Source organism: Sipha flava, unplaced genomic scaffold (genome assembly GCF_003268045.1).
Source record: "Sipha flava isolate LNK unplaced genomic scaffold, YSA_version1 208_pilon_pilon, whole genome shotgun sequence".
Classification (NCBI taxonomy): Eukaryota; Metazoa; Arthropoda; class Insecta; order Hemiptera; family Aphididae; genus Sipha; species Sipha flava.
In genome coordinates, this window is record NW_020272815.1 from 782,977 (window position 1) to 796,638 (window position 13,662).

The following is a 13,662-nucleotide window of genomic DNA, read 5'->3' on the forward strand; positions in this document are numbered from 1 at the left end:
GGGGTTTATTTTTTTATTTTCATAGAATACATCATGTATATTTATATATATTAAATAATCATAAAAACATAATTTAAAATAAGTTTTGGCTATTTATTTACAATGAAACATTAAAAAAATTATTTTTAAAAATGACTAATTACAAAGATTTAGGAACAAGCAAGCAATATAGCTAATGCTTTAAGCCTAAATTTTCTTAAAAAAGCAATAAGTTAAAAATAATTGACTGCTTAAGTATAAGTATTCAATATTTATTAACTTAATTAAATGTGAACCTAAAAATTAATTAATAAATAATATCAATATATGTTTTATATTAGAAAAAACTATAATACATTAATTATTATCAATTAAATTAATTGGAATTACGATGAAGATATAATAATGCCTATCTTAAAAAAGTTATCAGTCAGTTTTACGTATTTTGCGCCTATTCCTCACTGAACGTTCATTGTCTGTTGATTCCCCACTAGCTTGATCATCTAGCAATTCATCTTTAACAAGTTCATCATCATCCTGAAAATAAAATTATTATCTTGATAACAATAGTCCATAAATATATAAGTTATAATATTATTTCAACTAATTTAAATAAAATCCAAAAAAGTATAAGATGTTAGTAACTTACTGATTCTTGACCACTGTCACAATTTTCATCTTTTCTATTTTTAATTGGCATTTTATGATGGCTTGGAGGATACACTAAATCAATTATACAAACTAACATCTAAAATAAAAAGATTAATACAATTATTTGTAAGATATATTAAATATATATATTAAAAAACAAAATTAAACTTACAAGTCCAAGTATGGCACCAACAAATATGGTGGCTATAGCAAATATCAAGTATGAGCCCCACGTTGGAAGTCCATATTCAGCCATTAGAGTTGAATGTAAGATCTTTATAAAAATTATTAATTAAATTGGATACACTTTTACACACAATATTATAACAATTTACTTACTCTAACTTTCTGAGAAAGTTTAAAGAATTGAGCAACTAAAGACATTTGAATAGAGTTAGGAGCCTTCCATGTAGAAATTGTTTCTAATTGTTCCCATTTGCGTTCTTTTATAAAAGATATCATTGAATCCTTATCACGACCCATCTTATAATATCTGAATAGACCATTTTTAACACTGTAAAAGTACAAATAATAAGATATATACAATTAGTTACTTTAATAAAATATTAATAAAAATATTCTAAAGAAATAAAATAAAATCTAAAAATTTGACTTTTATAAATATATGTCAAGCTAATAACACAATTGATAAACTAATAAACAGAAAAAATGTAATTCATTTAATTTCTAAAGATGAACAAATTTTTAAGTTCATTTTTAATTACAATTATTTTACTTAATTTTGTTTTTGGAGTATATTTTCAAATACATTTTATCAACTGCACAAACAACTTTTGTTACTTTTTAGAGTAAGAAAGCCAAAATCTTATTTAGTAACTTTAGTTATAATTATAAAAGAATATTATTATTAATTTGATAATCAGGGAAGGAAAAACTTAAAAAAATTGTATGCATTTGAATATTTTAAAATATTCAGTACATTAATAAATAATATATCTTACTGGAAAATAGTAGGTAATGTAGTCACAATAAAACGCCCAGTTAGTCCTGGTGATATTGTTATATCTGTACTCGCAACAGATATAGTTGCATGGCCTTCACTCCATTTTGCAAATTCTCTCCATTCAGGTTCAAGGGACTTGCAGGCTGGACACCAAGGTGCATAGCTATACAAAATTAATTTAATTTAATAATAATCACTTACTGTATCATTCATTTATAATATAAACAAAAATGTATTAATTAAATTAATCAGACAAATTAAGATCTGTAATACCATTTTAAAATAATTTTCAAACTTCTAGAAATAAACATCTAGCTGATTTTATTTTTATTTTAAATATATAATTAATGCTCCTGATTTATTAAATTGTATCCCTTTTAATATTTCTACTATTAATTACTAGGTAAACCAATATATTTTACATATCAATACACAACATAAAGTATTTGAAAATCTCATCCATTCTAAGCTGATCTAATAGTTTCATGCAATAAACTATCAATAAACTCTGATTTTTCTTTTCATCTTTAGGAATGGTTCTAAACTTACTTATAAATAATGATAATAATGTGTGTATAAAACAATTTTATAGCTACATAGTATTCTTATCAATAAATTGACACAATTGGTATTTTTCATTATTATTATTCATACTAGATTAAAACAGATAAATAAATAAATTTAACCAAAATACTTAAAATTATATGAATCTGTAAATGACTTTAATGTTTATGTATTGTATTCAATTTGTCTACAAGGAATGATTATTTATTAGGTTTTATAAATGTTATTTATAAATATTATGGTATTTTAGACTCTTTGATATTTAATTTTTTTTAATTTTTGGCTTTTATTAAATATACATATATATATATTAAATTAATTTATATTATTTGTTAAATCATTGACATAAATTAACTTAATGACATTAAGTTCATTTGAAAATGTTTCAAGAACTTAATTATAAATCTAAATAAAAATTACATTATTACTAATTTTAAAATCATGATAAACTAGGTAGATAATATATTTGATTAAACCTTGTTTAAACAAAGAAATAGAATATATTGAATACATTTTTATACTTGCTCTTTAAAACCATTTATTATATTTATTCCACAATATATTTATAAAAGTTTTAAAATATTTGGACATTAAATTTTTTATTAATTAATTAATGAAAAATATTTTATCTTCAACAAATTAAGAAATATCATAATTATTAAATATGATAAATTAGTGTTATATCTAATTTAATTTATTTTAAGATTCTTTAAATATTAATGTATATAATTCAATGGGAATTATGAAATTAGAGTATTATAAAATATATGTCAATGGAAATAAATCATGTCTTAAAATGTTATTGACTGCAAATATATATTTGATAAATGCTATCTCACATTCTCATGTAATATCAATACTCAATAGGTATATTACAATATTATTTTTTTATTTGTTAAGCAAAAATAGATACTAATGACAAGATATCTAATTTATTTACATAGAATAATGAGTTAACAGAAGGAAAAAGATAACAGTTTATTTTTTTATGGACATTATAAAATTACATTAGTAGGTATCAAATATTTTATGTTCAGACATTTTATGGTCAATTACACGGTTTGTATATATGTAATAAAAATATAATGGTAATAGAAATGTTTCTTTTTAATTTGAATCAGCATTAGGAATAATCAATTAATAATAATGTTAACCAAGAAACAATAACTGTACATTCCTAACGTTATTCAACGTCAACAAGCAATAATGTCTCGAGAGTGTACATCTGCCCTCTGATCAGTATAGTATTGAAATATAGTTACGTCTAAAAAATACAAGTACTCACAACAACACCATCCACTCGCCGTTCAACACGTTCGTCCAATTGCTCTCATCCAGTACCATTGACCCGTGGTCACCACCGACGGTGGCAGTGGCGGCGACGACGGCCAACAAGAACAGCGACCCGATGGCCAGTAGTAGGACGGCGCGAGGAAGTATCGACATGTCGTCGTCGTCGTCAGGGAGAGGAATTCGATTACAAAAGTAGTGAACGGTTTGAAAAAGACTTACGCGAACGCACGAAAATACAACAGGGCAGTGTTTCTATTTTTCTCTGTGATCCGTTACGTTAACGAAAACGACCGAGATCACGTACGAAACGAAAAAAAAAGACGATTACGATCGTATCTAGGATCCGGTGACGGGCAAATTTTTCAAAAAATAAATTCCTGAGTCGTGTGCCTGATAGCGACGGCGTTACAATAGGCAATTGGCATCGCCGCTGTCGTGTTCTCGTCGCCTACCTATCTTCGTATCGTCGGTGCGCGCGCTGCAGTAACACGAATCACACAGGTCACGGTGACGGGTGTACGGGCAGCGGTGGTGATGGCGGTGAGGGTGCGGAGACGGCGGGGTAACGAGACGACAGGGCACCGTCAGTTTGCCGATTACAACTTGTGCCACACGGTACCGTGTAATCCACTCGAACGTTCTTTGTCCGACTGCAATTACTACTACCGTCCACTACTGCTACAATACTCGACCGCTGCGGATGTGATGCTACGCCGATCGTTTTGGCCCCCCCTGTTGCCCTGGACGATTCGTTTCCGAGCGGCGCGCCGCGACACGTCAATACTCGATTTTTTATCAATATTGTCACCTGTCGTCCGCTGCGCGATTACAATCGATCACTGAAAAGCCTACGCGTCACAGCGGTGTACACGACGCGGAATACGTTAACATCCCCATTGTGGTTTCGCTTTGGTTAAAACTTGTCAGCACGATCAGTTACTTTTCGTGTCGACTTTCAAATCAACGCGTCCAAGGGCGCCCGTAGGAAAATTCTCAAGGGGTGGGGACAACATTTTAATTTATCAATCTATTCATAAATAGGAATGACCCACGATATAGGAAATGGTTTACAATTTTAAATTATACTATCACATTACATATATATATCAAACTGGAAGACTATAAAATAATAGTTATTTAACCAATTTACCATAAAAGTAATTTATTGAAATTTTTATTTAATTAATAATATAAATTGGACACTTAAAACATTAGTTATATTTATTAAAATATTAATTTACAAATTTTATATGAATATTATGGTTGTGTACACACACACATATACATACCGTATTTCTGAAAACACACAATATTTTAAGAATTGATAATTATCCATAGAATAGAAACGAAAAAGCGTATTGTTATTTATAGCTGTTAGCCTGATTTTCCAAACTAAATAAATACATTTTTCATATACAAATTATAGATTTTCATATTTTTAATTGAATTTTTAAATTCTATTTAAATAAATATTTTCTGATCATAATAAACAATTTTCGAGAGGAGGGGGGAACATGTCCCTCCCTTGCCCCCCCCCCCATATAGGCGCCCTTGAACGCGTCTAAAAAACCGCATTATCGGTACCTCCAAATCGTAACTCCAAACGGATATTTTCGAAATGAGTCGAATGGAGTCTAAAACGGCCGTGGTGGTTGTGGCACAATTATTTCGTTACATTTGCGCACGCATAACGCGCCAAACGACGTACAAAAAATACCAAGGTGCAGCGTTGAACCGAGACCGAAATAATATAATATATAACGCGTCGGTCACGGTTGAAATGCCCGCCGCACCGACCGTAACCCGTCTCATTCGCGACAGGTCGGTGAACGTGCGCGTACAGTACACTCTCAACGTGTACACGGATATAGGTTTCCGCCGCGGTCCTTTTTATTTTTTTTTTCCACATGCGCACTCGATTAGCCAACAAGGTATCTTGACGCCGCACGGTTATCGATAATTCCATTGCACCTATGCCGAATAGGGTGGTGGTCAACTGTGGTTGGGTACCTATCCGTCGTAAGTGTTAAAATACGGACACGATCACGTTGTGTTCGTAGGGAGCGAATCTGGGGACGTCTCATTAGCTGCGTACTGAAAACCTAAATAAAACGATCAAAAGTCGAAGTGTTGTGTTACCAGCACGCGCAATAATGCCGTTGTCGCTTGTTTTCCGTCGCTCGGAATCCCGTGCAGCGACGTACGGTCTACCACGGTCAAACTGCGGCATGCAGGTCGTTGCTTGTGCAGTGTATCGAGTTGAAAATGTCTGGAAATATTTTTTTTTCCCCTCGGGCCTTCGACATTTGATCAGCGCGCGATAGGCGTACACCGAGTTCTCTCTCTCTCGCTTACTATTTTATTTGATCATGAATAAAACACAAAAAAAAAAAAAAAAACAATCGATTCTGTCATGATATTATTATGCAAAACACTAAATCCTACCAATTAGACACGTCTAATATATCGACAGAGCAAATCGCCACTGCTATACACAACCATTATAAAACACAATACACAGGCATACATTTTTCAGCACCATTGTTGTTTTCATTTTCAAACGACGTATCTTTAAATTATATGTTGTAATAAAAATTAATTGAAATTGCTATTGTTTCATTGACCATGCATCGTGACGAATTCGATGAATATGACGTATAGTTTTGAATAATTTCGCTTTCCAACATGAGCTTGATACAACTCCATCTTTTTTTCGTATCTATTGATTGGTTTCATAATCTCTGTATAGCCTACTGTATCATAGTCAGGTCCGGGGTACACATTTTGAGTTCCTGGGTAAACAATAATTTAAGGCCCATACTTTTTACTAAAACCAGTTATATTATATTCAACGAGTATCTATATGTAGAAAATAATTTTAATTTATATGCATTTTGTTAATTATAGTCTATTAAATCAGAATAACTAACTAAAAACAAAAACACTGATATCGACACTTTCGGAGTCAAAATGTGCGCGCTACAGGGCCGTTCAAACGGTACCATTTTGCCCCAGGCCTCATTGTTGGAATATTTTTTAGGGGGCCCCCATAAAGTCTTGATGTATAATAATTAATAATAAAGCCTCGATTACACTGAACAATTTTACACGCTGCGTGTCGGCGATTAATGTCGCGCGCGTGTGAGTGTGTAGCGACTTGTCCGATTACATAGAAATGATTAAATTATAAATAATATAAATAATATTAAATTATATTATGTAAGTATGTAATGCAGTGCATACATTTAAATGAGCTTGATTGGTTAAGGTTTGGAAAAATACGTTTACAAGAATTTTGTTATTCTCAGTTTACTTATTACTTTGTTTATCATATCTTATTATTATGGTCAAAGGGCCCCCCAAATTAATTTGCCCCTGGCCCCGAAAAACCTTAAGACGACCCTAGTGCCCTACGGTATAATAACGGTGTACAATCTGGGGTTAAATTTTTTTTTTTCCATCTGAATTTCAACTTCAAGTACAAATCCAAATTGCATTAGACAAGTTATAATAGTAGTCAATGCAAATTATTGTTATGTTATTTATTAAATATATTATTATTATGAATGTGAATGAAATATTTTTTAAATGTTAATTAGGTATATATGACTAAGTTTTACAATAGGTAAATTAAATAAATCAATTCAATTACATTTCCATTTATATGTTTTAAAATATCTTAGGTACCGAGTAAAATTATAAAATTTCTTTAAAAAAAAAATGTTCAAAAATGACGATGCACTTCTTCCTTATTATTATTCTTCCTTATTTAAACAATTTTTAGTTTTACATTTTTAGACGGCGACACATCGATAATAATGATATGATTGTATAAATACCACTTTTTTCAAATATCAAATATTTTTAGAAACGAAGGAAATTATACGACCTAGAATTATATGCTGCAGTGATTAATGAAAACATAATGACAATATTATTATTTATGAAATTCCTAAGTAATGAAAAAATATTACAAATTAAATATTTTCGTAAAATATTTAAAAATTGTCATGATTCTTTTCTTATCTACCACTTTTTTTACTTTTTAAACACTAATTATTTTTTACAAACTTTTAAGGCCTGAGACAGTGCCACAACCAGAGCCATGTTAAGGGGGGGTCAAAGGGGGCAATTGTCCCCGGGCGCCATAGTTTTTTAAAAGTAAGGGGGGTGCCCTTATCTGCATTTAATATGCTACCTGTACCTAGTGGCCTCGTAGAAAAAATTTTGCCCCGGGGCACTGAAATGTTTGACATGGCTCTGACCACAACTACACTAACTTGGGCCCGTGTGTAAATAAAATTAATGCCTCCGCCACGCCCGGACTCTACATGGAAACCGTACCTTTAATCAATTGTAATCAGGGCCGTCGTAAAGTTTAGTGGTGCCTAAAGCAACTTAATGCATAGGTACTATACAGTGGAAAACCAGTCACCCCTGAGCTTATGAGGTTTTAACCCTTTGTCAATAAAATAAAACTATATTGGTTTTAATATAATAATAGAAATGTACACATATTATTTAAACTGTGTATTTAGAATATACATAGGTAATCAAAATTCAGAGATTCTACGTAATTTGTTGAAAAAATTCATGGCTTCAATTATAAATGTATAATTTAATATCGTTTTTTTCATTGTATAAACTCTTACCTTTGAGTTTTTTTAAATACGTATAACCACAGACAGGGCCAGATTATGGTCATAATTTGAGGGAAGTATTACTTTTAGTGAGGCTCTTTTACAAAAAACAATTCCATTTTTCTTTTTTTCAGATTTAGTTATTTGTAATAAATATTAATGAAAATAAGTTTAGTTTATTTGTATATTGTTGAAAATTATAATAACATTTTATTTTTTTAAACATATTTATTTGATGCCATTTTATATGAAAAAAAAATTGGTAGCTTATTGTGACCCTTTTTAATTTTCAGCCCAGTGCTATAGCCCCCCCCCTCCTTGATCCAGCCATGACCACAGAACGTAAAACTGAACAAGTACTTTAGGTAGAAACCGTGTTTAGTATAAATTATTAGTTACTAGTTATGAATTATATGATTCTTTTTGCTTAGTCTTCAGTCGTAAGGTGAAACAACAGTAACAGTCAATATTTAAAATTAATATACTACATTATTATGGGAGAAATACATACATGTTATTGTTTAAATCTGTGGTTATCGTGGCCTGTTCATGACGATGCACCGCACTGATAATCAACAATTATTATTCTTAATAAAATATCTATTTTATTTATTGCCTGCCGCATTTCTAGGAATTATCATTAATTATAATCTATAAATACTTTTTGTACAAACGCTATAAAAAAAATAAAAAAAACTATTTGTGACTAATTTGTATAGCTCAATTATTTGTTAAATATTAACAATGTATAACTTACAATTTAGCCTACACTACCATAGTTAACAAAAAAAAAAAAAGCAATGGATGTTGTGGCCACTAAAAGTTTGGAGTCTGAGGCAAAATAGTCCCAATGCCCCCCCCCCTCTCGACAGCACTGATTGAAACCAAACTTTTTTGAATTTAGATTATACAGGCTGTAAAAGAATCGTTGATATACGATAATGTGTACAAAAAAAAAATCGATTAATTATTGTTTTATCTCCATTAATAATTATTATTACAAAATGGTTTTATTTTTTTGCTTTCTACACATTTTTAAATATTATCATTGGATCCAAATACCGTATTTATGCATGTATAGAAAAACGATGATTGCGCTTAATAAAATTTAAAACATGTATACACGAGAGAACTTAAAAAAGTTAATAAATATTTTGTGTTTTATCGCTTTTATTACCTACGTTTTTTTGTTAATGATATCAATATATTATATATTATCATAATATGAATTAAATATGAAAAGTATAAATAAAATATAAAATTGTTACTTTTAAAACTGTGCTAATATTGTTAAGTCGTATTCATTGGCGCAACTAGGGGAGGACTTAGGGGGGGCTTAGCCCTCTAAAATGTATTATAGCCCCTTCAAATTTTTGATTTTTTAAAATTTAATGATAATTTAAGCATGGGATAGTGAGATACATACTAAATAATATGAATATATGACGCAGAGAATTATTCATAAGTAAATTTTATAAATATAAAATATTATTATAGTTTATTTTGTAATTCCTACAATCCTACATAATTAATATAATATTATTATCTAATCATGGGCGTAGCGAGGGTGAGGAAAGGGGGGGGCACTTGCCCACCCCTGCGCCTCAAAGTGAATTATATTTGTTTATACCAAACGTGTATGTTTTACATTAAAATCAAAAATTAAATAAGATACAATTCTAAAAATAGTTTAATGGGACCGAGTGATATCTACACGTGTAATCGTTTTGACGTTTTATGTGTTATCCAATGGTCTATCTGTAGATTATTTGAATTACGAGTTTAACACTAATCATTTTATGTTTTTGCCCCTCCCTGATTCAAATTTTAGCTACGCCCATGTATCTAATAAATGTGACGAACGACGGTGGAATATTGTGGTGGTGTTATGTCATATTTTATGTAAAACATATTACATAGACGTAGGTACATGATTTTTAATAATATAGTATGGTAATAATATTTTATGATTGTTTTTATTTCAATTAATAATTATTGTTCTGTGTCTGCGACAATGGGGGGTATGGGGGGGGGCGAAGCCCCTCATAACTCACATTGACTATATTTATTTATAGGGCTTCAGCCCCCCCTCAATATTTTAGACCTAGTTGCGCCAATGGTCGTATTATTATTTTATTTACAGTATATAATGTTATTACCTATGCACTATTAATATATGTTTATCGTTAAGTTTTTTTTTTTTCTGATGTCTATTATTTATATTATTTATTGTTTATGTCTTTTTTTTTTTGTGGCGGTCTAAATATTCTTACTATTATTACAAAAAATGAAAACGTTGCATAAAATTTCATTTAGTATTATAGAATTAACCAAACTCAACAATTGTAAATTTGTAGTACGTGTAAAAATTACAATATTTTTTTATATCATTAATTGAAACATTGATTCACCTTTATATAATAAAATATTTTCTGATCGTAAATATTTTTGAACTTCAACAGTATTTTTTGGAATATTTTTTTGTATGTTTCTATAAAGGTACATTCTATTACTAATTAATTTAACGTCCTTGTAATCTGACGTGTCAAAACTACTATTTATTTGTAATTTCAGAACGTATAATTTTAATTAAACGATCAGTCATGTTTTTGGCTCTTTTTTTTACTCGCACTTCGGAATAAGTTGATGGTTTAATTTTTTTTGCATTCATATCATGGTTATAAATTAAATTGCTAATCACAGTTGAATTTCCATTTTTAATTAGTCTTGTTAAACCGGATTTCATTGTACAACGCTACGTTACATTACAGGATTTACTTTCGTAGACTTTTTAAATTTATAACTATCGACAATAAGTAAACCTTTAGAATTTTTACATACACTTTGTACAGCTATAGTTTTCGGTTATTTTTTAAAAGAATTTTATTAAAACATAAGCACGTAATCAAATATGATAACTGACTAACTATAACGTTCAGTATAATGACTAGTGGTAAAATACCTTTTCCAAGTAATACAAATTATTTACAAGATACAAAGTAAGGTATGAATATATTATTATAACAGATAAAGGAATTTTTGGAAAAGCCTTTTTTGATACTTCTGTATGAGCTCTATCTACGGCTTCAACCTTTTTATGACGAATTTTTGTTTTGTAAGAAACTTTGAACCGCTTATATAATAAAAATAAATTCTGTATAATTATTTAATAATTTAATGCAGTTATACAGAATAACAAAAATAAAATAAGTTTTATATGTATATATATATATATATATATATACAGAGGTGGAACTAGGAATTATACGCCCGGGGAAAATTTTAAAATTATGCCCTATCATAGATCAATAATCATATACTCTTCTCGAGAATTTTTTTCTATTAATTAATATACAATCGTACTTATTGATTTAAACCCTAATATCAGTATTTAACAAAGTTAAAAATATCAAATTAGTTATTAATAATTAGAAAAATTACACCCTCTAAGATTTTACACCCGGGGAGAAATCCCCGTCTTCCACCTTCTAGTTCCGCCTTTGTATATGTGTATGTATATATAATTTAAATGTAAGGTAAGATTAATACATGATTTAAATAAGATACTTGGTATTGTTTTGCTTTTATTAATTGTTTTATGTTTGGTTTTGTTCAGTATGAAGTAATACTGTACTCTAATTTTTGATTTGAAAATTTTCCCTTAAGAAAAATAACTCACAAGTATAAGTGTACCTAAGTACTTAAAAAAGTGGATCGCATTACATTTTTGAGATTATGATTCATAAATTATTATTTAAATAATAAATATATAGCTAATATCTATATAAATATAGATAATTGTCATTGGCTACGTGGTTTAACAGAAAAACAGAAAAAACTCAAAATTGTAATGTAATTTAATTTAAAGTATTCCTGTTAGGCCGTGTTCTCACCAAAAGCAACTGATGACGGCAACGCAACCGCGATGCAACGCGACATGTATTATTAAATTGACGTGTTCTCACAGATCGCAACAGGACTGGAAAACAAATCAACTGTTTGAAAACTATTTTTGAGCAACTCGACGTGTCAGTCTCTTTGTCTAGTTGCTAGTGTGAATAGTTCGATTTAGTCATCGATTTTGTGAATATTTTCAATTATTTGATTATTACCTACTCTGGTTTATAATCAATTTATTCAATTTCATGAACAAGAAGAAAATATGGCATTCATACAACTTATAGAAAGTCCCCCACGTCTTTATGATATAACATCATCTAATTGCACTCGACAAGACATAAAAGAATAAGCATGGAATGACATTTCAAAGAAAACGAAAAATTCTAGTTAGTAAAATGTTGTCAAAAAATCAAAAACGTTTGATTAATTGATTGATACCTCAAATACATAAATGCTACAACCATATCCACATCGGATGAAGACACTTTTATAACTGAATATGCATTGAAGTTGCATTGAAGTTTCATATTAATATTTTAGATGAGAACAACTGGGCAACTCAACTATAACTAGAATCGAATCTCAATCGCGTTGCCGTCATCAGTTGCTTTTGGTGAGAACACGGCCTTAGTGTTATATGCAACCTTTATTTATACTACTTTAGTTATAACAAATAAGGTTAAATTAATTGTAACAACACTTTTTAATGTAAATTTATGTAATATTTCTGTAGCCAATGGTCCCAATTGCCGAAGCATTTGATATCAATAAAAAAAAAAAAACTAAACTTTAACATTGTTTTATAATAGGCACGTTTCATTTATTGTAAAATGGTTTGTAAATGTATAACTTCCAAGTGAATACTATCTGAAACCCATTAAATTAACCCATTCAATTTATTGTGATTAAACTGATATAGCAAAAGGCATTGAAAAACGAAAATAAAGTAAAACTATCTGGTAAACCCTGAATAATATGTATACTTATCTAATCTTTATTACATGGCTATGGGCTCATGATAGGTAGGTATTTAATTTCAATTTTAATTCCGATATTTCCCAGTAACGATGAACTAATATTGAAGGATATTGTCGAACAAATTGTTACATTGCATATAATGCCATTTACACGTGTACACGTAAACTATAAGTTTTACATTTTAGCAAGAAAAAATCATTTTTTTTTTAAACATTTTTTGAAAAGATTAAATTCTTAAACTAATATTTACTTCACAATTATAAGTAAGTAGATATTTTATTCATTTTTCACATTTGATAAATAAATGTTTATTGATGTTGTATTTAAATTATTTTTGATACATTTCATTCGTGTTATTATTAATTTGTTGATCATTTGATTTATCATAATTAATATTAAGCATGGATTTAAGTTTACAATATTGAATATCTTGGTATGCTGTAATGATCAAATAGTTCCATTTACACAGGAAAATGTAATAAAATAAAATTGTTTGAACTAATGATGTAATATATTAATATTAACTTTGGAAATAAACAATAAATATTAAAACTTGAATTAGTTAGATATTTTTAAATATTTAATTAGATCAGAAAATGTGTTGTCTTTCCAGCTTACCACAGTGTGGGTAATACTTATCTATATAACACAGCTTTATTTAATTTTAATGATCGTTGTACATAACAAAATAAT

The 13,662-nt window shown here is 29.2% G+C and overlaps 1 protein-coding gene across 1 annotated transcript; it reads right to left on the minus strand.

Moving 5' to 3' along the window:
• Positions 1-350: 350 nt before the first annotated feature.
• LOC112682669 (thioredoxin-related transmembrane protein 1-like) lies at positions 351-3,935 on the minus strand. The gene is made up of 6 exons (XM_025553349.1): positions 3,444-3,935; positions 1,593-1,757; positions 970-1,144; positions 803-904; positions 629-727; positions 351-516 (listed from the first exon to the last, which is right to left on the minus strand). Exons 1-6 carry the CDS (start codon positions 3,602-3,604, stop codon positions 406-408), a joined length of 813 nt encoding a protein of 270 aa, XP_025409134.1. The 5' UTR covers positions 3,605-3,935; the 3' UTR covers positions 351-405.
• Between the last annotated feature and the right edge of the window lie 9,727 nt (positions 3,936-13,662).

Bases quoted from the DNA above. Each gene is read 5' to 3' on its own strand.
- LOC112682669 (XM_025553349.1), bottom strand. From the start codon at position 3,604: ATGTCGATACTTCCTCGCGCCGTCCTACTACTGGCCATCGGGTCGCTG. The intron at 1,145-1,592 runs GTAAGATATATT...GTACTTTTACAG, and splicing joins ACATTACCTACTATTTTCCA to TGTTAAAAATGGTCTATTCA. The intron at 905-969 runs GTAAGTAAATTG...ATTTTTATAAAG, and splicing joins AACTTTCTCAGAAAGTTAGA to ATCTTACATTCAACTCTAAT.